The 27,814-nt window shown below is 37.1% G+C and overlaps 1 protein-coding gene across 1 annotated transcript in view; it reads left to right on the forward strand.

Annotated features, from left to right (window-relative positions):
- Positions 1-6,883: 6,883 nt before the first annotated feature.
- The window catches only part of slc22a23 (solute carrier family 22 member 23), a 38,904-nt gene continuing 17,973 nt past the window's right edge, over positions 6,884-27,814 (forward strand). The window contains exons 1-3 of the mRNA XM_059502519.1: positions 6,884-7,706; positions 26,089-26,192; positions 27,128-27,282. Coding sequence (XP_059358502.1) covers positions 7,290-7,706; positions 26,089-26,192; positions 27,128-27,282 — 676 coding nt within the window. The 5' untranslated portion in view covers positions 6,884-7,289. The remainder of the gene's footprint in view (positions 7,707-26,088; positions 26,193-27,127; positions 27,283-27,814) is intronic.

Raw genomic sequence — 27,814 nt, forward strand, 5'->3', positions numbered from 1 at the left:
GCAGGCCTGTCGGACATCTCTCAGGTGCTTCTAACCAAGTAAGGGCCTGCCAGATGCAACCCAAGATGCCCCAGGTGTTGGCCCTCACCAAGTAGACTGATCTGCGTGACTTACCATTATTGAGGCTGGCTTTTAAGACAGGGTGGAGCACAGTCTTTGGTAAAGAACCACCCAAATTCAGCCTCTGAAGTAAAAGGTATGGTTGGTGGTAACCAGAATGGGACTTAAACTGCCACCTTGACCAATCAAGGCCATTAAAGACAAGCCACCTGAATGTGTACCTGGAGAGAATGAGAGGAAATCAAAATGGCAAACTTGTTGATAATGTCTCTCAGCACATCATTTACAAGTACCTGGCTGGAAGACCATGCAGAAATCCCTTTTTTCAAACAATGCTATGGAAATTTTTTACTTCAGGATGTTTCTTAAAAACAAAAAATGAAAGTCTTCAGATAAAAACAACACAGTGAACTGATTTCAGAACTGTTTCTTCAGAACTAAAGTACCTTCATCTGTGTGCTCCAGACTACAAGGGCCTTCTCAGTTCCAGTACAACATTCCTCGACACTTCATGATCAAGGCTCTTTTATAAGGAATGCATCTCCTTTCTCTCACTGCAAAAGGGCCCAGCTCAATCTGTGAAAGATGTCACTGCCATTGGACTCCCATCACTTGACTATGCAAAATGTAATCATCGCTTAACCAAATGGTAACACAACAGAGTTGTAGGAAAAAGCAAGCAGGGGCTGAGATTATGTCTCCCAACTCCCTCACGGACCTCACAAGACCACACTCCCAGCTCCCAGCCTTTGGACAATCTCAAACATAAATGGCTGTGAAACTAGATATCAATGGGTGATCCGCACAATGGCATCCTCTATGCGGTGGAGCCACTTGAGTGGGACATGGTTGGAATAAAACATGAAGGATTGTCCCGAGAGGTATAGTGGAGGGTCACCTAAACATGACCCAAGCTGAAGCCCAGAGACTTTACTTCCATTCGTCCAACTGCACACTTCTTATGGACTGCCAATAGTCCTGGTCGATGTAGCAATTGGTGTGGTAAAAGCCATCATTTCATGGGATACTTGCATTAAGGGGAGGTGTGTTTTATCCAGTATCAACTCATTTTGAGCTGTAATCATCTGCTCAAACCTATGCATTTCAAAAACATTGAATTTTGGGTTCACTTCTGGTCTGGTCTCCATCCTCACTTTGATTGTTGTCGCCAACTCCGCTTCCTTCCTCTCATGTTTTCAGGAAGTTGAAAGGGTACATTTTCCAGTCAAACCACCTCATAACCGGCATCCCCCACTTGCTGTGTGACCCCAGAGGGCCCTTGTCACTTGGCGAGTGATTTAGAGTTCAACGCTGTTAGACACAAAACCACTATTGTAAGGCTGGCTTGAGTCCCTGACAACACAGGACTCCGTCTCGTCAGGAACTTTCACTCTGGAACAATAAACCGTGCAATTAAACAATAAATCTACAAACCTAGCAAAGAGATCACCAAGCAGCAAAGGCACACAAAGCCATTCTCCCAATATTCTGTGCTCACTCATCCTGATCCTCTCAATAATTCCTGCCTGAAAAAAAGAAAGATGTGACACTTGGAGCTTGAAATTATAATTTTTTTTTAAATGTTGTGAAGTGACATTTATCTTCTTTTTGTCGTTCATCTCGACGTGTTAGTTTATCAAACCTGAACTTTGTAATGTAATGAATTTCACATGAGGTTGCGTTTTCTGTCTTGACACTTATTTCACTCCTCCCTGACTGTAGCCGCCTACTCCTGTCTACAGTCAAGGCCAGGCATTTGACACATCAGATGAGCCTAAGGGAACAAAAGTGTAGTGTACCCGCCCCTTAAAGAGATAGTTCACCTAAAAATGAACATTATGTCATCATTTACTCACCCTCCACTTGTTCCTAACCTGCATGAGTGCTTTTCTTCCGCTGAATACAAAAGAAGATATTTTAAAGAAACCCTTTGACCTCCACAGTACGGAAAAAGTCCAATAGAGGTCAGTGGCAACTGTTTGGTAACCAAAATTCTTTACGATATCTTATTTTGTGCTCAGGGGAAGAAGAAAGAAACTCATTCAGGTTTGGAACAAGTGAGTAGTAAATGATTTTTGGGTAAACTATTCCGCTAAGAACTAGCTTAATGGCAAGGATTAACATAATTTCAGTCATTTTACTAACCTCAACCACACATTTCAATAATATTAAGTAATAAGCATGTTATAGATGGCATGCTTAAGAATATCGCCCTTAATTTTGATTTATTAGAATTTTGGACCTGAATCAACATTACATGCATGTTGTCCAGTCATATGTTTATACAGTAACTGCTCTACAGAACATAACTTCCAAGTATTGCTAAGGATGGGTCAGAGAGGTGAGCCAACACCTCTCTCTTTCTTTCCCACTGCTTCTCTCCTAGTCAGGTGTGGCTGCTCAAACACCCCCCGTCTACACCTGCTCTGTTGTGTTTTCAGTCTACTGTATGCGTAAGCCTTTTTCATGACAACACATTACTCACACTTTATTCTGACACGCCCTTAGCAGCTAATTGTCCAACTTGTCCTAACTTCCTGGCAAGAGAACACAGACATTTTCTGCTGGGTTTCCGTTTGATTTAATGATTTATTTCACTAGAAAAGTATCATGGAATACAGAGAAGGACATATGCATTTTCCTTTTAAGTGATAGTGACATCTGTCTGCTTTCACATATAATACCATTCAGTGATTTGGTCTGTCATTTAGTCATCAAACCTCACACATTCAAACCCCAGATGCAAACTCATCAGATCCTACAACAGATGGCACACACCTAATGATTTCATCAACCACCAAAGACTAACCCATTTTCACTCTTACGCAATCACAAAAACCCTTCCAGTGAGTGCTGTTATATTGTCAGTTTATACAAACATCAAAGACTAGAGGGGTTATAAATCATAGTCGTATTAGCCTTAAATAACTTTTATACCACTGTCTGGAAAGATTCCACAACTGAAGAAGAAACAATTAAATAGATATAATCAACACAAAAGCCTGATACTTTTTACTACTTTCTAACACTGAATAAATGACCTTTGGGGTAAGTGGTCTCAAAGGGAACCTGACGTATATAGCACATTATAATGCTGTTTTTTTCAGCAAAAATGTAAAGTTATTATTTCAGATAACATAAACAATTTTGTGTTCATGTTATCTGTGTTTATGTTATCGCACACAAAGCGGTTTGTGATATGGTAAGGGTCAACGGATACTGTAATTAATCAATTGCAATTAACACCTAACCTGAGAACAAAGATCAGTGTGTGTGAAATCTGTTTTGACAGAGTTGTTGGTTTTATTGTGTTCACTGTTTTACCAAACAGCTATTATGAGAGAGAGAGAGAGAGAGAGAGAGAGAGAGAGGAGAACACACAAAAATATTCTGAATTATTGTCATTTTATGATAAATTTGACAAAACCACATCATTAAACAAGCTTTAACTGATTTGGATTTCTAAATCGAAATTTTTAATTTAATTAAAAGTTTTAATTTTGCAATGGTTTATAATTACTGAGATTGTTTTATTGTTTTTGTTTTATTTCTTTCTCTTTTTTATTATTTCTTTATTTATTTTCTTTTTATTTTCTATGTAATTATTATTATTATTTGCATTTGTAAGAACCTCCCTGTATAACAAACAGCAGCTGCTTTCTCTACGGTATTTGTCTTTTTTCAAAGAGATCATTTAGAATAACTAAAACAGTAAAATAAGTCAGTAAAGCAGCTCAGTGTCTGCCTTGTATCACATGACTGAGTTTATGACTCATGGCTGGGCTCAAAGGTTGAAGACTTTAATACAATGGTGTGATCTCTTTATCTGTCCTAACAGGTGAACGTTCACACATTCAGTGAAAACATGTAAAATCAAAGCATGATGCCATGTTTACAGACAAGCTGACCAATGATAATGGCAGAGTAAAACATTTAAGTAAACTTAATCTAAAACTAAAATGAACAAACCAGCAAACAAATATTTACTCTTCCTAATTTGACATCAAATAAGATCCTACTGGAGTCTCTCTATTTCCCTTTAACTTTATCTTTATCTGAAAGGATATTCTTTCATCTTTAGAGTTCCTGGCTAAGCATTTAAGACAGTATTGCTGTTTTTTTGCTTCGATCAGTGAATAAAGAAGCAGTCCAGCTATGAACTGAGCAAACTAAACATGAATGAAGTAAGAACATGTTCTCCAAACAAACCTTTAACGTGTGTTTTACTCTTGAGTTCAGCTGCACAACCTCTGCTTTCAAACCCTCAGGTTCTTTCTTTTCGGGAAAAAAAAATTACAATGAAGACAATTCCTGTAACACTATTGGTCACCACTAGATGACAGGCTTACTCAAATAATGCTTGTCCACGACTACTAGACAAGTCTTTGCTTCTACTTGTGACGGATGTTAATATTCATTAACATGTATTCAGAATACATGTATTTCACCAATAATCCTTCCTGTCAATTTTAGTTTATTTACTTTATATCACTGTGTCCAAGAAAAGGCTATAATTTGGTTTTTGACATCATTAGTATTGATTTGGTTAAAGAGTTTTGCGATCTTTTTTTTGTTGACGTCGTGACGTCATTGCCGCTCACCTCGTGCTGCGTCCTCAGTCTGCTTTGAGCGCGCTGAGGAGAGGTTAAGCAATTAGAGGTGCTCTTCTTATATAAGAGTATAAAAGTTATCCTAAATGTAATTAAGTTTATAATATGCTGTAATATTATTGTTAAGACTGTTATAAGTGTTGTAGGAAGTGTTTTATGAATGGATGGATAGGATTTGATAGTTTTATTACTGAGAACAGCAATTTGAGTATGTGTGTGCGTCAATAGAACGCGGTGAATTTTACTGATTCATTTACTGGTATTTGATTTGTGCAGGTGATTGAATCACAGAGTGAACACATTGTTGCTGTATTTTGTTTAATCCATCCAGGTATGTTTTATTTCTGTTAAATTTCCTAATGTATTCATTTTGTATCAGTTTGTTTCTTTACTAATTTGTGGTTGACTTAAAAATAGCTGCAGGAGAATGTAATGTATGTTTGGTGTAAATGCTTGTGACAATTAATTTTGCCATTGTATGTAACATGTTTCACACACAGTATTTTTGATGTCATTATCATTGTGATGTGTGTTGAGTCTGCTTTGAGCGCGCTGAGGAGAGGTGATTGAATCACAGAGTGAACACATTGTTGCTGTATTTTGTTTAATCCATCCAGACTCCTTTGAGCATGCTGAGGAGAGTACCATCTACTTCCTCGATGAAAATAAATTCTCCATGAGCAGCAGTTCTAGTGTCCGGTGTCTTCTCTGAATAAACCAACACAACGCAGATCATAACAGTGGGCAGATTTAGGCCGGTTACGTACTGATTATATCCAGTGTTGGGAGGGTTACTTTGGAAATGTAATAGGTTAAAGATTACAAGTTACCCTGTTTAAAATGTAATCAGCAGTGTAACTATTTCAATTACTTAATTACATTTGATTATTTTGTATAGCTTTTCTAGATTTCTAATGTTTTCAACTGAACCAGGAAGGGTTAAACTTACAGTAGAACTCCACATCAAAATCCTTCATCACTTGAATTAAGATTATAATAATCTAATTTTAAAGCACAGCCACCAAAAAAAATATATAAAAAATAAAAAATCAGACTTTGAGATCATTCTAAAGTTGAATACAGATTTAAATAGCTATGATAATGTTCTTGAAATCCAATCTTTGCATGGATGAGTCAGAAAGCACCGGCATCTAACTGCCTTGTTAAAAACAGTTTATCTTAAATAATCTAAATTTGTAATAAAACAATTAGACTATCAATGAGCATGTTTCCTAAGATCCTGAAACAATGGTGTCTCGTATTGTAGAGCAGTCTGAGCAATTTATGAAAGAAATCAATAAAATCTGTATGTAAGTGTGTGTGAAATAAAATAAAAAGAATTCAGATGTCAGATTTGTAATTGTTAACATTTTCATAAGTTACAATTAAAAATTGTAATTGATTACAAATGCATTTATTTTGTAATTAAATTACGTAATTCTGCTACATGTAACTACTCCCCACGCTGTCTGTATAGAATCATGTATAAATATTAAATCATAGCATTGCATCCTCAAACACGACCAGCAGTGCATGCACTCTCTGGAAAGGGGGAAAGTGGAACGATACACTTTTGTACCTTATTTTCCCCTCAAGGATGCATTTTAGTACAGTGTACAGTGCATATTACCTTTTGAAAGGTCACGCCGCCCCAATGACATCTTTTGTACATTTTTCTCTGAGAGTAAACCTATATAAAGTTCAGAAGTTATTCGTTTAATAGTCTAAAGCATAGCAATCCTATACATACCCTGCGTCCCAAAGTGCACACTATCCACCCTAAATAGTGTTGAAAATGACTAACTATCACACATGATTTATGATGGATAGTGTGCACACTGGGATGCAGGTCTTGTAAGACCTTGATGAGCTGGTTCAGATGTGTCTACTTTGACCCCTGTGCTGAAATAGTCATTTAAATCGTCTTTCTCCCAGTTTAAGGCGATAGATGGCAGCAGTTACTGCAAAAACGTAATCAGGTCTCCTATCCTCAAATTACTAAATGATTTGATTAAACGCTTATTAAAGAAAATATTTAAACCTTTAAGATCTAGGCTGCTGGATTGCGTGTAGCTGAAATAGTGCTGAACAGAAGCTGCTGAGGAGCTGAAGTCGAGCACTAGATGTGAGTGAAACCAGTGTTATCCAATGAATGAGTGTGTTAAAGGACGTTCAGCCCTCGGGTCGGTTTAATCGGTCCATATGATCACGGGAGCGCGTATAGAGTGCGTGCCTATATATTAGCGCGAGACGGAGAGACTGGATTATGACGCGCGTCTGAGTGTAATGTCACGCGCGGCGGGGACGCGTGGCTGGGACAGGTGTGTTACCTGTGGCTGTGAACGGAGGGAATGGGCTCGGATCAGCAGCGTGCCGATGAAACCTAGCGCTTTCCTTGAACCCAGTCGTTGTTTAGCGATCAGAAGCGTGTTTGGATAGTGGAGCGGTCGGGACGAGCCGGTGACTCTTGTGTATTGATTGATCTCAAGCGACGGATCGTGACGCCTTCGGCTCGGGTGAAGACTCGCAAACCACTCCCTGAGCTCTCTTAGTGATTGTGCATCCAGTGTGAACGGGGATTGTGTGCGGTTCTGACGCATTAGTGAACCGGGCTGCGGTATGTGCGAGACGGTGATGGCCGTGTCTCAGCTTGACATCGAGCCTCATCCACCGGAGAACGGCTTCGTTACCCCCGAAACGAATAAATCGCCCGATTTACTCTCGCAGATCGACGGCGGTGTTTTGCCGAGCGTGGGCGGCTTCGGGAGATTTCAGAAACAGCTGATTGTTTTAACATGGATCCCGGCCATTTTCATTGGCTTCAGCCAATTTTCTGACTATTTTCTCCTGGCTGTGCCGGATACTTGTGCGCAAGTGCAGCGGAATAGCAGCGATCCTTCTCCCGGTGTTACACCGGCGATATTCAATTTCACCGTCAATAACGCGAGCAGCTCCACTAATGCGTCATCACAGTGCATCTGCACGCAGTCGGGATGCGAACTGCAAATCGGACTAGAGCAGAATGTTGTCACCAAGGTAAGTGTGTGTTTTTCCCCTTAGTTTTTCGGGGATAAACTTGAGCATCGGGCTGCCAGGCAGTTTCAAGCTCCCCTTACTGCTTCACTACAAATCAAACCAAAAAACATGGCTACTAAACCCACATATTAACCATACCATAATAACCTTGCTAAACTAACCATAGCTTAACTATGGAACTATTTGATGGCAATAAGTGCACCAAAAAACCATGCTGCTACACTTTTACAATAATAAAACCATTGTTCATATTCGTAATGGACTTGTGTAGTAGACAAGCACGCAGTTGCATTTCACACATTTTTCCCTATCTCCATCAGAGCACCCGCATGAATGCATGTGGAAAGGTGAGTTTGTTTACAAAGCATCTAGAGGCCTGCATTACAGCGCAAAGGACCGACTCTGTACAAAGAATGGCATTGCTGACTGAGATGAATATGAGTCATCTGCATCAACAGCTGACAAGGTGCCAGCCATCACGGGGTGTCATGTCACTGGGTTCCCTCATGCTGACCAGATGACATAACTGCTCTTAAAAAAACAACAGCACCCTTTAAACCATCTGCGTCCTGCCCTTTGGCCTCCATTAGCCTGTCGGTGCATTATGCAATCGTGAATATGGGTCAACAGACTCTGAGGGTTATACAGTAATTCTGAGCAGCCTACAGAGATAAGAGAACGCCACCGCAGGCCTTTTGAGTTTATCATATTAGTGTCACATTATGCCCTTCCCTGCTAATCTGGATTCCCCATTAATAAGTCTTCATCTAATGTGCTGTAAGTGGTGTTTTCTCTGTCTAGATGCTCGTGTTATGACGTGATGCGTCATGTACAAGCAGAGAGGCAGATTAAGTGCTACTTTATTCCATATTTGCATAAATCGTTCATAAAAAGTCCCACAAAACTGTAAGCAGTGCACAGAGCCTGCCATGAGAGTGAATCAGCAAACTTGTACGAAAGCATCAATTTACCCATGGCTTTGCTGTTCTCTCTGAAAGGAAATCCTGTTACTGTGTTGGCATGCATTTCCAGCAGTCGAAAACGAGCCGTTATTTCTATTTACTTATTGAAACTGTTGTCTGTATAATCAATTTGGAGGTGTCATTTATGGTTGCTGCATTGAAAAAAAAAAGGTTGAATTTTCAGTTACTCCAGTTTTCAGTGTCACATGATTCTTCAGAAATCATTCTAAGATGCTGATTTGCTGCTCAAGAAACATTTCTGTTTGTAGTCAAAGTTGAATACAGTTTTGCTGCTTCATATTTTTGTGGAAGCTGTGAAACAGTTCTGCAAAAGGCAGCAAAGTAAATACATTTCAAGTCCATTTAATTTTGTTTTAATGCAGTTTAGTACCAGTGTCGATGTTGTGAGAACAGCATTTATTTTAAAGATTTAATATATTTATATAATTTAATATATATATATATATACTATAGTGTCACTGTTAATCAATTTAATGCATCCTTGTTAAATAAAATAATGTATTTTTTTATTCTTATTCTTATTGACCTCAAACTTTTGATGGGTAGTGTAAAATAAGCCAATAATTTGGAGCTATTAAAGTTGTATAATATGTTTAAATAATAATAACAAATGAAATAATAATAACAACAACAACAACAAAAAACACTAAAAAAAAATTAGGTGAATTTAGGCGACACAGCATTGAATCTTGAACAAGTTTTTGTCAGTTCAGTGTCCTCGTCTTCCACAGACAGTTTCTTTGTGTTCAGCAGATGAAGAGTTTGTTTCAGGCAGGAAACGCTGATCATCTGGAAAGTCCTGAAATGACCCCATATCTTCCAGATTCTTGAACATTAGTTGCACTGTATTTGAGCCATAGTTTCTGGTGAAGACATGCATTGCTCCACACACATTCCCCAGTCGGGCCGCTAAAGCTTCTTCTGTTGAACACAGAGACAGGTTTTCTCCAGTCAGGGTGATCTTCAGGAAAGTGAACTGTTTGCAGGCATCTCATTAATAAAAAGCTGCATGCTGCAACTCTTGTACGGATTCGTTATTGACCTCGTGATCATCCTAGTATTTCTCCTGCTTTAGCTCTAATTTTGTTGACTTTACTGCTGGTATCTGCTGTGCTGGCACCATATTTTATCATAAATGATAGGTGATCGTGTCGGTTATTTCCTTGTGCAGGTTTGAGCTCCTCTCAGAAAGCGGAACGATCAATATTTGTTCAGTTAGGTTGGCTTTGAGGTGTGCTTTTGTTTGTTTTTTGACATAGCTTGTTGTCATACGCTGATCATATACGTGTCTTAGATGTTAGTACACATTTATGGTTATTGTCATTTTAAAAAAAAATTATAAAGTTAGGTATACGCAACATTTACACGTTAAAGCTACATAATTTGTGCTCGTTAAAGGAACATGATTTTTATATGTTAAAAATACATAATTTGTTTGTTAAATAAACTTGATTTATATATGTTCAAGATACATAATTTGTGCTTTTTAAACTAACATGACATTTTTATATTTTGCATTCATATATGCTGAGGTTTCAATAAATAAAACTAACCTGATTAAGTTTTAGAATACTATAAGCTGACTTTAATAATTAAAAAAATTAATCAGTACTCCTTATCACTTTACTCATCACTTCAAGTAAAAGACAAGGCACAGTCAAACATGTTGTGGAAAAGGTGAACAGTAATAACCATTCATACAGTAACTGCAACAAAGCAAACATTAAGACAAATACACCGTCAAACAGGTGTAGAGGAAAAGGTGAACAATATCAAGTTGTCAAAAGCATACCTTGACATGTTTGTTTTCAATTTTAAAATCATAAGACAAATTCATGCATTTCTTTTAAGAGTACAACTCATTTTTATGTATGTGCTACAGAAGTAAACGAACAGTATCAAGTTATTAAAAAACATACCGTGACATTTGTGTTAAATTTTAAAATCATAAGAGAAGTCAAATTGATGCATTTTTCTTAACAGTACACTAATTTTTATGTATGTGCTACAGAAGTAAATGAACAGTATCAATTAGTCTTTCTTGGACAGAGTGGAGCCATCCAGCTCCATGACTATCTTCTGCAGTACCTCAAATGTACTTTTCATTTCAGGTGGGTAGACCAAAAAGCATTGTCGTAGCTAACGCAAATTTGCCCAAGCCTTGCAAGATGTTCTGGCCTTCCAGAACAATCCCGATGTCATCTGATCGGTCACAGAATTTGAGAATGTAGATTCCCGCTGTGGTCTCCTCGGTGGTTTTTTGGAGGAAGGCTTCGTCATCATCCTGCCGAATGCACAGACAAAATGAGATTCGACAGAACACCGGGCACTGCTCTGGGAATATTCAAACATGCAATTTCAATCATTTAATAATGTAGATATCATGAAAAATGTGAACTTTTGTATATAATGAGAACCAGACAAGACCAAGAAAGACAGATGACCGTTGATTACCGTAAAACCTCAGTTGTAGGATTGTGGATGGTAGTCCTACAAGTTTAGATCAAAGATACCCAATTGAGCAGTGGTCAGCAACCTTACGACAGGCAGATGGATAATTACAGAATGATTTGTTGGATCTGTGCTTTCTGAAACTATATTAGTATTTTTGGCACCTAACTTAATAAAACATACTATGTGACGATGTGGAATGATAATCTCAAAATATATGTCCATATGCAATAGGGGTGTCGAAATTAATTGTTTGTACGATGCAACGCAATGCAGACAAGGACGATTTGGTATCAGTTCAGTAATAGACTAAAACAAATAATAATGTACTGACGTGCTTTGCCGTGGTAGCATACAATAGCAGAGGGAGTCGAGACGAGAGTAATTAAAGCTACACTGTGTAATAGTTACCAAAGTTGATTTTCTTTTAGCCAAAAACACTTTGTTCTTTCAAAATTATATGTTCTCAGTGTTTATACACTTCAAACAACTAATTAAATATTCTCGTAAGTGTATAAGTTGCCATTTAAATTACATACGAGTGAATCGTTCTAATGCCGGAAGCCATGTTGAGCCTCCATCTTGAAAGTAAATCAGCCAAAGAGGGACATACCTGGAAATGCAAGCTTTGTGTGCATCTCTAATCGTAACATTAGCACTGCTTTTAAATGAACATTTATTTTAAAAACATTTATTTTACCAAATGTATTTTCCTAATAGCATAAACAGGCTTTACTCCCTTGAAACCTTAACTGGAATGTAACTATGTCACTGCGACTTCCCGAATAGGTGAACACATGCACACGCGCGCACACATCAATTGTGAAGTAAAATTGAAAATTGAGGATGTAGTGCATCGGGATTAGAGGTCGACCGATTTATCGGTTTTGCCGATTAATCAGCACCGATAGTTGATTGGTGGAACAGTCGGTTATCGGCAAAAATCCCTGCCGATAGTTTTCAGTGTTTCGTCCTTTGTTGGAGCAGCTGAAAGTTTCCCGGGTTGGGTCTGTTGCTGCAGCGGCTGAGAAGGCGCTGTTTTCATTATACAGTGTGAGAGCGGCCTCTAGTGGCTTAAATCACTGACAGCACGTGCTGCTTGTTTAGACACCTAAACCGGAAAACCGGTATAATTTTGAAAATAAAATAAAAAAAACGGTATATACATTTTTGTATTAGTTGTACATGTTCTCATATCCATATATTTTGTTCTACTAATAATCTCAAGGGTAACTGTGTTTTGCTTTTCCACGATTCTTTTATAGTGTTCTAATTTTCACCTTCGTTTCTAATTTTCACCTTTTTGAATATATATTCAAATTTAGAATATTAGTTGACAGCCCTAATGCTCATTCATGTTTATTTCGCGCTGTAACTGGTATTATTGAGGAAGAGAATGTGAATACAAGAGAAGTATTTGGCGCCATCCCTCCCTGAAGAGAATTAGTTGTCATACACAGAATAACATACGAATACATATGCCTTAAGGAATGTACACAATTTGAAAAATGTTAATAAAAGTCATAATATTAAACAGGTAACTGTTACCGTTAAACATTTGCACTAACTTTTGCCTTTCCATAAAATCAGTAACGTTAAGGTAGCTTACATAAAAACATTTACCTCAGTGAAAATACATTCAAAACTGACTACTAACTGATTCTCAATAGCATTTCAGTTCAAAATGTTAATTACCTTCAGGCTTTAGCGTTCCACGATAACTTGCAGCTTCCACCATCCAAAGCGAGAGAGAAAATGGCGAACTGGAGCAGTTAAGTTAACCGTTTTTCCTTTGCGTATTCGCAGGGGGCGGAGTTTCCAGAGAAAACACAACTAATTTATATAATTTAAACATGATTATTTCTAACAGGTTGAACATTCGTCAGCATTAAATGAATGGCACAAGACTAAAATATGTTTAGATGAGAAACATAAAATAATCGTAGGAAATATGAAATGCATTTGTGCAAATTGAACAGTCTGCCCATTGCCATTTTTTCAGTGTACAGCAGGCTATCAGCAATCTCAGCAACTCGTCTGCATTTGCACCATAATTAAATGCACCACATTAAACTCTCAGTCGACCTCACAGTCAATCCTGGCACGTCCCTGAAGAGAAGCGGGACTTCTGGGACGATTTGCACCTTGCACATGAGACTGATTTAGACTTGTTTGGTCACAGTTTCAAATGACACACTAGGAGAACAGAAGCTGATGGCAACTGTAAGGCATGATAATTACCCAAAACAAGCAAGCAAAGAAATTCTTGATTTGAATCCTGTGAAAGAGAGAGTCTCTCTGATCGAGTCCTGAAAGTCCCTGAAAAGTAATCCCTTTTCTTCTTCTCTGATCTCCTCAGACAACCTCTGAAAGCCGTTTTCCTTCGGGAGATCCCTTTCAGATTTTGAGGACTATTCTAATTGCATTGGAGGCCCCACAGGCTTTTATTTTAATAAGATGAGGTCAAATGAATAGGAGGATATCATCACCGGGAGGCACAGAGCTGGAGACTCGTGCACATTTGGCTCTTGTGTTGCATTCTAACGACAAGGTCAGGATCAGGCCTGAAGGGTTTTGACTCAAAAACAAAAGAGTAAATTGGATAAAATTGGTCTCAAAATTGGTCGTCTTGATGAATGTAACTGCTACACATTTTTGATGAAGCCGATTCATCTTGTGAGCAGCCATTTTCACTGTCTGTCATTATCAGTGTAGGATAAAAATACAGTAGGTGCTGCTGATCTACTGTACCTGAAGTGACATCCATAACTCACAGGCCCATAAATGATTGTGCAATCAAGTATATTATATGGAATTAAATGGGTTGTTTGGATAATAGGAGCCAAGATGCTTTCAATGTTGCCAAAATCTAATTTCTTATGTTTGATTAAATTACTTCTAGAGCGTAATAGATTTCAAACTTAAGTCAGCAAAGGAAACTTGAGGCCTAACCTTAACATTTAGATTCAAGGTGTTCAGGACCTCTGCTAGAAACATTCAGTCAGAGGATGGTGGCCTTTTGTCTGTGTCCTGGTCCTCAAGATGTTTTAAGGTGCATGCACAAATATTTATTTCCACATAATCTGTCCTTTTGAAGCATCTGTCCTTTCCAAAGGATCTTTCCAAACTGTGGTAAGTAATAAACTTGAATAAAATCTTTTATGCACAAAGCTATTACTGATTATGATGGTTATGGCTTAAAACTAAATCTTGCCAATTATACCAAGCAGTTTAGTCAAATATGGAGAAATTAAGAACCTGTCAATCAATATGCTTGATCAGAAATAGATTTGTAATAAAATGTATGATTATAAATGTGGCATGTAGTACTATATATTTATGATTTATGAATGTTTATTTGTTGAGTTGCATCTTTGAGAACGCTGCTGGTTCTGCAGAACTACCTGCAAATCTGGAAACTTTCTTTGCGTTTTGTTCGTTATCATAGATTTTGTGATGTTTTTTTAAAAACACATTAATTACAAACTGAGCATTTAGTAAACCGGCTGTCTATGCTACATCACCACTGTAACGTGACCCAGATCGAGTGGGTTTTTTGTTTGTTTGAGCTAGTGATGCAGATGGATATGTGAGCTTCAGTTTTCTGCAGACACATTTGCACACATGCAGCGTCTGCGTCCACCCACACACAGTGTATTTATCCAGCTGTTCTTCAGGTCAACTCACTGTTTCTTTATCAGCTGGCGTGACTTGATCTTTTAGATGGAAACTAGATGTGCTTATTCATAGATTTCCATTAAGACTTATGAGCTGGACTCAACTCACCTTAAAAGAAGTGTTTGACATTATATTTTACAAAAGATATATATATATATATAACTGCTTCAGAATTCATGTTGATATGTGTGTGTGCAGCTCAAATTGTACAACAAAACGTCAAAGTATCTTCAGGATATAATTAACATACAGTAGGTATTATTTTTGTAATTATTTTCATAAATTGAAAAACCCCATATGAAAATATCACTGCTTTATTTAGTAATACATGGAAGGAGAGCAATACTCCCTTCCCTCATGATACTCTCAAATAGAAATGATAGCTATTTAAATAATTGCTTTATTTGTTAATGATTTCTTTGATTCATTGGATTTTAAGTGTTTTTTTAACTGACTGTAATCCATGCAACTCTATGAGTAGATTCAACGATCAAATCAATGAATTCAAAGATTTGTTTGCACATTTACAGTAATTCCTCTCACTAAATGCAATGTATGGTTTCTCATTGCACTATTGTACTATGAGATCTGTACTGTGGCGTAGTAACACATCGTTGCACTCAAAAGACAATGGGCCCTTTTTAGCACTGATTCTTGTTTCACCAGAAAATACAATTCACCTTTCAACTCTCTCTCTCTCTCTGTCTCACTTCCGGTGTGACTGTTGCGCCAGGGTGTGGGTGCGTGGAGCAGAGCGGTTTGCGTGAGTAAATGTGAGATTGGGAGCGTGGTTTCTCTACCTTTTGCTCTATCTTTTCTTATTTTGATGTTTATATAGTTTATAGTGGGTAATTTAAGGAAAGCACAGTTTAGTGGGGTGGTGGAAGTTTACAGCGGCCGGATTTGTTTCCATTTTTTGGCCGGTGTGGCGTTTAGACGAAAATGACTATCAGTCAGTTGACGCGCCGGCATGGCATTAAGATACCGGTCGGGGTGGAATGCTCCGTTGAGGAATGCAGCCTCGCAGTTGGAGAGATTGTTGGGCATAGTTGCATTAAATCGGCGTCGAGAATGAACAGTGCAGTCGTATTGTTTTTGGAGTCAATTGACAAAGTTAATCAAGTTGTTGAACAAGGGATTGTAATTAAAGACGAACATATTGGAATTCTCCCGCTTGTTAATCCACCTAAAAGAGTTGTGATTTCAAACGCACCGCCGTTTATTAGTGACGAGATTTTAGAACGTGAATTGGCAAGACACGGGCAAATAGTTTCGGCAGTAAGAAAGATTCTACTGGGGTGCAAATCCCCTCTGTTGAAACATGTCGTGTCTTTTCTTAGAAAACTTTTCATGATTCTGAAAGGGGATGTAGAAGAATTAAATATAGTGCTGAAGTTCAAAGTAGAGGGATTTGACTATGTGGTTTTTGCCACAACTGAGACGATGAAGTGTTTCAGGTGTGGGGGGGTAGATCATCAAGTTCGTTTTTGTCCAGAGCAAAACAATGCTCCCCAAAGGGATGTAAATAAACAAAATGTGATTCAGGCTGAAAAAGAAGCAGAGCCAACCTTAGGTGCACAAGTGTCTGAAAGTGCAAACACTGATAAAGGGAAAAGTACTGAGGGTAAGGAAAAGGGAAATGAGATTGATCCAAAGGTACTGGATGGTGAAATGATAAAAGATGTGGTAGAAGCTACAATAGATGAGGAAAGTATAATGATGGAGGAGGAAGAATTAGTATTTAAAATCCCTGAAGTGAAAAGGAAATCCAGACAAAAGGAAGGGGGGTCAAAATTAAAGAAACAAAGAACAGCCAAGAGTCAATAAAAGATGGGGAAGGTAATAGTTCAGAGGACGCTTCTGATGACTCATCTACTGATGTTTCTGTGGTCAGTTCTTGTGAAAAAGATCCTTCAGACACTATGGTGTCTCTGAATGAGAGCCAAAAGCCTAGTGGGTACAGTCTTGAAAAGGTACAACGGTTTTTGATCATTACAAAAGGCAAATGGAATGTGGTGATAGATGATTTCTTTCTGGGTTGTAAAATTTTCATTGAGTCTGCAAATTTCTTAATGAGAGAAAGAGGGGAAGAAAGACTATCAAGTCAAGATGTCCACAGATTGAAAAAAATTGTACAAAAAGTGCATGCAGATCAAATGTAACTGAAATGAAAAGAAAAACTTTTATTTATGATTTGATTTGAAGTTTTCAACTTTAAATCTGAATGGAGCAAGAGATATTAAAAAAGGAGTCAATTGTTTCAATTAATGAAAATGAAACATATAGATATTATTTTTGCTCAAGAAACCCATAGTGATATGATAAATGAAGTGAATTGGAGAAGAGAATGGGAGGGTATGGCTATTCTTAGTCATAAAAACAGTGCTGGTGTAGGAGTTTTCTTTGCAAAAAATTGTTTGCCAATCTCAAATGAGGTGAAAGAAATTGTGGAAGGAAGACTTTTAAAAGTTAATGCAAAATTTGATGTTGCAACATTTGTTTTAATAAACCTGTATGCTCCAGTTATGGCAACTGAGCGATTGCTGTTTTTAGAAACATTGTTAAATACTGTGCAGAATTGTGATCCTGACCATTATCTCCTGATTGCAGGGGATTTTAATTGTACTGCGATGGATATAGATAGAAACCATCTAGAACCTCATACAGCTTCCAGGTTGACGTTTAATCGTTTTATTGAAACTAATGATTTGGTGGATGTGTGGGGAAACTTGAACAGTAAAGTTAAACAATACACATGGGTACAAATAAGAGAAAAGGTTGTTTCAATGGCAAGACTGGATAAGTTGTATTGTTTTAAATATCAGGTACAAATTGTAAAAACATGTTGTATTAGCCCTGTTTGTATTTCTGACCATTCCATGGTGATAGCAAGTGTATTCTTAAAGTTTTTGAAAGTAAAAAGTGCATATTGGATTTTTAATAGTGCTTTGTTGCAAGATTTACATGTTAAGAATTGTTTAGAGTTTTTTTTTGGAAGGAATGGAAGGTTAAAAAGGCAATGTTTTCAAGTGTACAACAGTGGTGGGATTTGGGAAACAAACAAATACAACAACTCTGTGTACAATACAATTTCAATGTCACTCAGAATATGTCTAAAAAAATTCGAATTTTGGAAAATGATATTTTAGAACTGCAAAATTTATGTGATTCTACAGGAAATCAAGTGAATTCGGAATTAAGAGATCTACTCGGTAGTAACGCACAGGGGGCACTGATCAGGTCTCGTTTTCAGAATTCTTCTGAAGTGGATGCTCCTTCCAAGTTTTTCTTCAGCTTGGAAAAGAAAAATGGCCAAAGCAGAATCATTCATTGTCTCCGGTCAGCCAATGGGCAAGAACTCACTGAAACTGCTGATGTGCGTAGGAGGGCTGCTGACTTTTATAAGGACTTGTTCAAATGTGAGTACAATGAGGACCAAGAGCTGGTACAAGATTTTCTCAGAGGCCTACCTCAAGTGCAGGAGGAGACAAAAGAAAAATTGGTGAGCCAACTGACTCTGGGAGAATTGTATACAGCTTTAATGAGCATGGACAATGGTCGGGCTCCAGGGTTAGCTGGTCTAACGGTTAATTTCTATAAAGCTTTCTGGGACTTGGTGGGCAATGACTTGCTGGAAGTTTTTTCTGACAGCATTGCCAGAGGTCAGCTGCCTTTGAGCTGTAGGAGGTCAGTTTTGACCCTCTTTCCCAAGAAAGGAGATCTGAAAGAGATCAAAAACTAGAGGCCCGTGTCCTTGCTTTGTGTTGATTTTGAGATATTATCAAAGACTTTGGCCAACAGGTTGAGAATAGTGATGGAGCAAATTATACATACGGATCAGTCATACTGTGTACCGGGCAGATCAATCACAGAAATCATTGGTATGAATAAATTTGGTATGATTTTGCTAGATCAAGAAAAGGCCTTTGACCGAATTGAACACCAATATTTATGGAATGTGCTTGATTTTTTGGGTTTCCTTCAACTTTTATTGAAATGGTCAAAGTATTGTATGGTGACATTGAAAGTGTAGTTAAGGTCAATGGTGGTTTGAGTGTTCCTTTGAAAGTTAAAAGGGGAATTAGGCAAGGTTGTGCAATGTAAGGGATGTTGTGTTCAATATCAATTGAACCGTTTTTTATGTAAATTAAGAGATATTTTAGAAGGAGTGTCTTTGTCTATTGAACAGATGTTTTGTTTGTCTGCTTATGCAGATGATTTAATTATAGCTGTTAAAGGAAGTAGTGATGTGGAAAAAATCCAAGGGGTGGTAGAGAGGTATGGTAAAGTATCTTCAGCAAGTGTAAATTAGGCTAAATGTACTGCATTGGAAGTAGGTGGGTGGATTCAAGGAAAACCAAATTTACCAGGTGGAATGTCATGGGTTACAGGGGGTGTTAAATATTTTATTTTGGGAGTCCATGTGGGTGATGATCAAACCATTATGAAAAATTGGGATGGTGTTATGGAGATGGTTGAAGGAAGACTTAAAAAATGGAAGTGGTTATTGCCACAAATGTCATATAGAGGACATTCCTTAATTATTAACAATTTGGTAGCAGAAACATTGTGGCACCGTTTAGCAGTACTTGAGCCACCTGCAGGTCTTCTGTCAAGAATCCAGGCTTTAATGGTTGATCTCTTTTGGAAAAAGAAGATGCACTGGGTGCCACAATGTGTGTTATTTCTTATAAGGGATGATGGTGGACAAGGTCTTCTGCATCTAGAAAGCCGTAAAACAGCGTTTAGATTACAGTTTGTTCAGAAACTGCTGTATGGTCAAAGTAATGTATGGGAAGCAGGAATACATTTTATTTTGGAAAAAGTTGGAGGTCTTTTTTGGATTAACTGTGAAGCAGGAGACATAAAAGACCTTCCCTTATATTACCGTAGCGTTCTAAAAGCATGGTCATTAGTAAGAACTGTAAGGACTATGCCTATGACATCTCTTCATTGGCTTCTTGAAGACCTTTAGTTAAAGGTGCAAGACTGGATGTTGCCAGACAAACAATGCCTGGAATGATGAAATTATTAATAACAGGAAAAATTATCACCTTAAGACAATTACTGGAGGTTGTTGGAAATGACTTTGATGACGTGAATGCCCTGGCACAATGTTTGGGGCTTCGGTCACAGAGAGTGGTGGATCGTTTCTTGGACAATGTTAAAAAAAACTCTCAATGATGAAGGTAAGCTTTTAATTAGTGAATTTGGCAGTGGACGATCTGCACCAGAAGTAAATGACATTTTTCCAAACATGGACATTTCACCAGAGTTTACTGAAGAAGAAAGTTCTCATCATTTGCTTGGGACAAAAGGTTTGGAAAGGTTGTGTTTTTGCTCTGTGAATGGTAAAAAGTTGTATGAATTATGTGTTAAAATGTTAAACAAGGAAAAACTGAAAGTGCGGGTTGAAACGCCATGGGCTGTTCATTTTGGTGTTGAAAATGATTGTAAACCTGTGTGGAGAAGTATATACAAGCCACCATTGACCAAAGCAAATGGGGATTTGCAGTGGAGAATACTGCACGGTATTGTTGCTGTAAATGCGTTTGTTAGCATAATTAATTCAGCAATTGATAGCAAATGTCCTTTTTGGGATCAGAGGGAAACTATTTTTCACTGTTTTGTACATTGTGACAGGCTTAAAAACTTGTTTTTGATGCTTAATTTCATGTTTGTGGGGTTTAAAGTAGTGTTTTCAAAGGTTGGTTTTATCTTTGGTTTCAAGTTTTGGAAAAAAAAAAGAGAAAAAAAGGGCAGCTTGTTAATTTTGTGATTGGAAAAGCGAAAATGGCTATTTATTTGACAAGAAAGGAAAAAATAGATGGTGAAGTGGGTCGGGATGTCGTACAAGTTTTTAAGAGTTTATTAAAAGTAAGAATTAGATTAGATTTTTTTATTTTAAAAAACTATGAAGAATATAGAGGAATTTGAAAATGTATGGAATTGCAAAGAAATGTTGTGCTTTGTTAGAGATGGTGAATTAATCTTTGCTAAATGTCTTGAGTAAAGTGTATGTTTGTTAATTGTTTTTAAATGATTTAATAAAGTGCTATAAAATCTCTCTCTCTCTCTCTCTCTCTCTCTCTCTCTCATTGCTCTTTCTCTTGCTCTCTTGAAGACAGAGTTATGCATAACAAGGGCACACATTCCCAATCCTACATGCAGCGCAACTGTCCAAGTCCCTCAGTGACCTTTGTCTTTAAATAATACAGCAATAATTATTTTATTTTTTTTATGTTTTCTGAAGACATCATGATCAAGGAACCGTGCAAATATTATGTATGCAGTTGTGTACCGCGAGCATGTTTACACGCACACCAATTTGCTGGAAACTACCAAAAATCAGTTGAATCATTGAAATCCCATTTTACTGGTTTACATGCAAACCACTAACCCATCAATGCAAGAAAAACATGTTTAAAAGTTAGTTTAAAGCATGAGCATCAGTGTATTCCATGCAAGTCTTCTGTTTATTACTGTGTGTGAAATGTTAGGTTATTTAAACTCAAGAGAATATGTTCAATGCATTGTTGGACTATTAAAGATAATCTGCTAAAGAACATGCATTGATTGTCAGAGTATTACTAAGTGGTTGCGAGGCTATTCTGGGTGGCATCGCAGATGCTATTTAAAACATTTTCCCGTAACTCTCCCATACTCACAGGTTGTGACACAAGGAACTGATCACAAGTCTAAACTGATGACATTAAAGTCACCATAAAATTTGTATGTCTATGTCATCTTTATATGTCATCTTTTATCAAAACAACCCCCCCCCCCCCTCGATTAAAATTAACCAAACAAAAAAAAAAAACATGGTTAGTGTAGTTACTTGTAAATCATGGTAACCACAAATTAAAACATGGTTGTAACATCAAAATATGTTAGCAGTGTGTTAAATCATGTCAGAACATGATAAAACATATTTCAACATGGCAGCCATGTGCTTAATCACTGTAGCGACTTGTTAAATAATTATAACAGCATGTTAGCAACATGTTAAAATATGCTAGCAATGTTAGAAACATGCTAGTAATGTTAAATCATGCTAGCAACTTGCCAAAACATGTTAACAACGTTTTAATCATTATAAAAACATGTTAGCAATACAATGACTCATCTTGTGTTAAAACATGTTTTATTTAACATTTTACATGTTATTGTCTTTCTCTGACCTTCTCGGAGTAAAACCTTTGTCATCAAACTTTATTCATAGTTATAATATATATATATATAGAAAAACTGGAGTAATGCTGTTTTTTTTCTTTTACCCAAGCTGTTTTGAAGCGCTCTGTTTTGTTTAAAGCACCATATAGATGAATGTGACATGACTAGACTTAAACATATCCATGTGATCAGATGCTTTCTGAACTGCTCTTTTCTCACTACCATCATTTGTATTGTGTGTTTGTTTTGTTTTTGAGAGGGAAGCGTGCAGCACATATTTACTGTAAATGTTCTTCCAAACACAGCTTCAGCAGCTTGGCTAGTGTTGGGATGTTTGCTAACAGTAAACCTCTGTTTAGGTATTTCAAGCTTTTTTCCCCCCAAACAAAGAATGAAAAGGAAAAAGTTGTCCTCTGCACATCTCCACCAGTTCCTGTCATTTCATGTGCGTCCTTCATCGCTCTTCCCAGCCCAACATCAGCCAAGCATGATCACACCACTGTTTTAAACACAGAGCCGTTTGGTCTGTTTCATCGCTTCGATAAAATGGAAATGTCATGCAGTGTGTGAAGTTATCTGAAAGCTTGTCCTGTGTGGTGGGGAGAAGCATGGGTTTCAGATTACTCCAGATGATCCCCGACAGCACACACTTCAGAGGAGCTGAAGCATTCTCAGCTGCTAATGATGGCATCTGTGGTGTCTAGTCCACACCAAACTTATGCAAAAGTTTGTAATCAAGGGTTAATTGGTTATGCATGCAATGTATGAATGCAAGTACATGATGGTTGAAGAACGTCCTGTTTTCACTTTGTGACATTCACATAATGCCAGACATTCTTGTTAGAGTTACACACACAACTGATGACACTATTTTAACATTTGTCATTTATGCCAAAAAAATAAATAAACGAATACGATTGAATTTATTTTATTTAGCCAATTCTTTTCTAAAGACAAAATTACAGTATATATTTTCAGGAAACTCCGCTATAAAGTACACAGTCAAATTAAACTTATTGGTGGAATTATACTGTTTATCATATTTATTAATTCTATATTATATACACTACAATAAGGTTCAATAACATTAGTTAACATGAACTAACAATGAAAAATACTTGTAAAGCATTTATTAATCTTAGTTAATGTTGATTCCAACATTTATTAATGCGTTATTAAAATCTAAAGTTGTATCTATTAATGTTATTTAATGGACCTAATTTCTATTAAATGTTAACAAAGTTTAATAAATATTACATTATATTAAATTATGTTGTGTTATGTTATATTTATTAAAATGGGCTCCAGTGTGAATGTAAAGTGGACCAAGATTAAAACTAACAAAAATAAAACCAAAAAGAAAAATACTTTTTTAATTATATGTGATCGTTTTTTACAGCAATAAAAGTAAAATATTAAAATGAAATATAATGATGTGATAGGCTTACAATATAAGTGACAAACAAAATACAGCACACAACTGAATCATTTCTAGCAATTATATGTATAAGAATTAATAATCAGCATGACATTCATGATTGTGAGAAGTTCTGCATATCAGTAATTGGAGATATAAACAAATAATCAGGAATGCTTATAAAATAATAATAATAATGGTATCGGTCAATCTCTAAAATACACAGTTAAGATTATATGTTATTTGTCTTCAATGTAGTCTATTTTTTATAGATTTATGTTAATGTATAATTATATAATTGTTATGATTTATAATGAATTAGTATGCATAGCCTTTAGCATCACAAATTACAGAATATATTTCTGCCTCTTACACAATCAGGATTGCAAACGTTTGCAGAAACAGTTGCTGGTGTTTGAAATGGTTTTGTGTTGACAGCTTGGTTTAATATGTGTTAGATATCAGCTGCTAGCAAAAATGGGAAATGACCAGAGATAGATGTGAGCATAGAATGGTGAATTTTGGTCTCTGTGTCCTGATCTCACTCTTATTATATAGTCACGAGTAGCTCACTTTCATTACACACATCCACATGCTCTCTGTCACGTGTGTGTGTGTGTGTGTGTCTCGTTTCTTCTGCTTTCATTCCCGCTTTCATTTAGTTTTTTCCTTTGAACTATAAAGTAATAAATTCTTTTAGAGCGAGGGCTGTGTGTGTCTCACACTGCCGGTCTGTTGCTAGGCAGAAACTATGCGGCAGTCTTTGTCTCTCTGCCTTCAATTTTCTGACTTGCACTGATTCTCTTCTGCACGCCTTCCTTCTCCTCATTCACACAGCTGTGTGTAAGAAACACTCAAAGCATGCTTACCTTCATATGCATACATTACTGTATAGTATTATAAGGTCATCATTATTACAAGGTTTCCCTATTCTTTAATAAACATCAAGTGCACATAAGAATTAACATGAGAATGAAATCCTAGGTTGAAACCGGATCCTTAAAATGTCTAAAAATGCTGTCTTCATTTATTCATTTCTGGCTTGTTTAGAATTGGAAGTACCACATTATGCATGAAACCTTTCTTTCTTTCTTTCTTTCTTTCTTTCTTTCACAATAATCTGCCATTTATTTCAACACAAACTCTATTTTCTGGGTCACCCTGTCAATATATAGATTGTGTGATTATCGGCACAGTAATCTAGTTATTGCTTTTCTTTAAACATTTTTATCATATGAGCATTATCCAGTATCGGTTGACCTCTTAGATTTGTGTGTCTTATATTGATGTGTTAACTGTTTTCAAAACATATGCATTTATTAAATAGACCATCTCTTTAGTATTTTAAACTTGTTTAACCAGTATTAAATCAAATATGAAGTGGTTGTTTGTGTGCTGCAGCTCGTTGAATTAAACTAGAATCGGAGATGCATGATTTATTACAGTATATAGTGTAGTTTTGTTCTGGACATACAGTATGCATTTTATGTGTCTTTAAAAAGATTTAAATAGATTTAAAACTTTGCGAATGTTCTAATAGTGTTTTCTCAGTCCCTACTAAATATTTCTGAATATAATATAATATAATAGAAAGATAATATGCTCAAACTCATGTAAGCAGTGTGTTTGCCCGGTCAGGTTTTTGTCCTAGTTATAGAAGCTTATTCCTGATTGACTGATGATATAAAATGGTGAAAAGTGCTGATTAGCTGTCTGAGTATGACTAGTTAATGTTTGTCAGGAAGGTTCGCAGCTGACATCGATCTGAAAGCTCGAGTGATACTGAAGCATGTGACTCCATCGACGAAACAGATCCCGGGCTAGTTTCAGGGGAAACCTGGGAAGCACACGTGCTCATTCAGAAACACTGATTAGAATACAATATAACAATACTACTAGTAGATTACATTATGCTCCTGTAGAAAATGTGATGTATAATTCATTGCACCTAAGTTTTGTCTGTTTTATCTCTTGGTATGTCCTTCTCTGAAAGTGTTTGTTCAGCATAATTGATTTTGTGCATGTTTGTGTGTGTGTGTGTGTGTGTGTGTTTGTGCTCTGATAGCATAGTTTTACAGCTTAAAGTGCGGAGTTTGACTTATAGAGTTTTAACAGCCAGTGGTTTTCAGATAGACAGGGGGAAATAGTCTAAAGCATGATTTATGAGCATTTATGTGAACACTTACTGGAAAATAACAAACTTTTTAGAAATATGATGTTCAGATGTCTGAAATATGATCATCAGGCTTTTGAGGAACGATTATTTATTCATATCTCAGTCTCACACTTTGTTGCATTGGATTATATGTTTTGAAACTACTGAGCTTTGATCAAACTAAGCATTGAAATATCATCTTACTAAGACAAAATACTGATACTTATATATGTATTCTGTTATAAAAGGGCATTGATTTACATTACAAGCCATCAGATTTTAAAATAAAATGGTCTGAATAGAAGTGAGTTGTCGGTTTTTCCCCCTCGAATGTGAGATCTATATTCTCAGTGCAAGAAAATTTTTTTGTAAAATCTTGTCTTAAGGTTGAGCTTTTCCACAACATATGAACTAAAAATATTAATGTAATAGATGAATGATAACTGTGTACTTTCATATGGTGACAGAAAAGGTTGACTGATGAGATATATGAATAATAAGGCCTCTGTCTTTCTGTCCCGACAGTGGAACCTGGTGGGGGACTCTGCCTGGGTGGTTCACATTGCCAAATTCTCCCTGTTGGTGGGCTCCATCTTTGGATACTTGGTGTTGGGAGTTCTGGCGGATTGGTGAGTCTATGTCTAAAATGTCCCACGTTTCTGAATCAGTACGAACCATGTCACTGATTTGTAATTATTTGTGAACCATGAGATGATTACTCTGTGGTCCCTCTGAGGAAACGCAGTGGTTTCATGAACCCACGTGTGTATGTCAGGCCATAAATCCTCAAGAACTCTGCACAGATGATTGCTTTGGTGTTGCCACCCATCGTAGTCCCTCTTATGAATCGTTTTCTGGATCTGAAACCCTGCTGTGAATGTCTACGCTCGTGTGTAATCTGGAAAAGTCTTTTCAAGGACGTGGTATGGATCAAATCCTATGATCGACATTTTGTGTGTGTGTGTGTGTTTGTATTAATCAGCATTACTTTATCCCACAGATGGTCATCAATATGGCTGATGTCATGTCTGTGAACTAGATGTTTGAGTTAAACATCAACATGCCCTCTATAGCTTTCAACGTGTGTGTGTGTGTGTGTTTGTGTGTGTGTGTGTGTGTGTGTGCGTGTGCTCTCTCTGAAGTGTGCTGTCTCATGCATTTGTGCAAGCAGTGAAATGCTCTTGAATATCAGAATGCTTGTGTTCTGCAAAATTGATGTAAACCCAGTCATCTTACAACAGAGGGGACAAAACATCTGCTAGTCTGTTAGACCTGCTGTAATCAAACAGCAATAAATCAGAGGAAAATCACTCACTGCTCTTTTCTGGAAAACTTTTAGATACATAAAGCACTCTTTGTTGCTTGTGTTTCAGTTTTGAAGGAATCATTCAGGACTTGTTTTTAAATGTCTCCTTTAGTGATCTGAAAAAGAAAAAAGCTCAAAGGTCGAAGCTTTAGATAAACAAGTGACCTGTCACTTCAGGGACTTGTTGGATTGTTTTTGTACTATGCACAATGCTATATCATTTAAAAATTGGCTTTTTTTGTGTTTTCTAACATTCAGCATTGGACGACACCCGGTCCTGATCCTGTCCGTCATCTTCATGTTAATTTTCGGCATGACGGTGGCCTTCTCCGTCAACGTCCCGATGTTCAGCACCCTGCGCTTCTTCGAGGGCTTTTGCTTGGCAGGAATCACGCTCTCGCTCTATGCTCTGAGTAAGTATAACGTCTGAGATCAAACCGCTTCATTAAGAGCTCTGTTCCAGAAGACATTTACATTCACTGAGGAATTATCCCTCATTCTTTGTGCAGCAAGCCCGTATAGTTTGTTTCAAGAGAATACATTCACTCATAATTGCAAAACAATTTTCCACACACATTTAAGTCACGAGTGGATGGCAAAGTCCATGCTCTCTTTCCACGACTGCATTCCCAACCCAGCACTGATTATGAACGATTATCAATCCAAACTGGGTCAAATCAACCCAGCCTCCTCACCCAACAGCCTCAACCCAGTGGACGCTTTGAGAAAATTATCCAACGTTATAGTGTATGATTTGTGTCTTACTCTTAGAATGTCTTGCGAGGTTAATTGTGGTCTCTCAACTCTATCGTAACCTCTTCATTCAGATGGATTACACACAGACTAGCAGTGACCTTCTACATGCTTAACAGTGAAGATGTTTTCTGATGAGTGATAATCCTCTTTAGATGATGGCTCTTCCAGTAATAGGGTTTGCCAGCAATG

The sequence above is a fragment of the Carassius carassius genome, chromosome 20 (genome assembly GCF_963082965.1).
Source record: "Carassius carassius chromosome 20, fCarCar2.1, whole genome shotgun sequence".
NCBI lineage: Eukaryota > Metazoa > Chordata > Actinopteri > Cypriniformes > Cyprinidae > Carassius > Carassius carassius.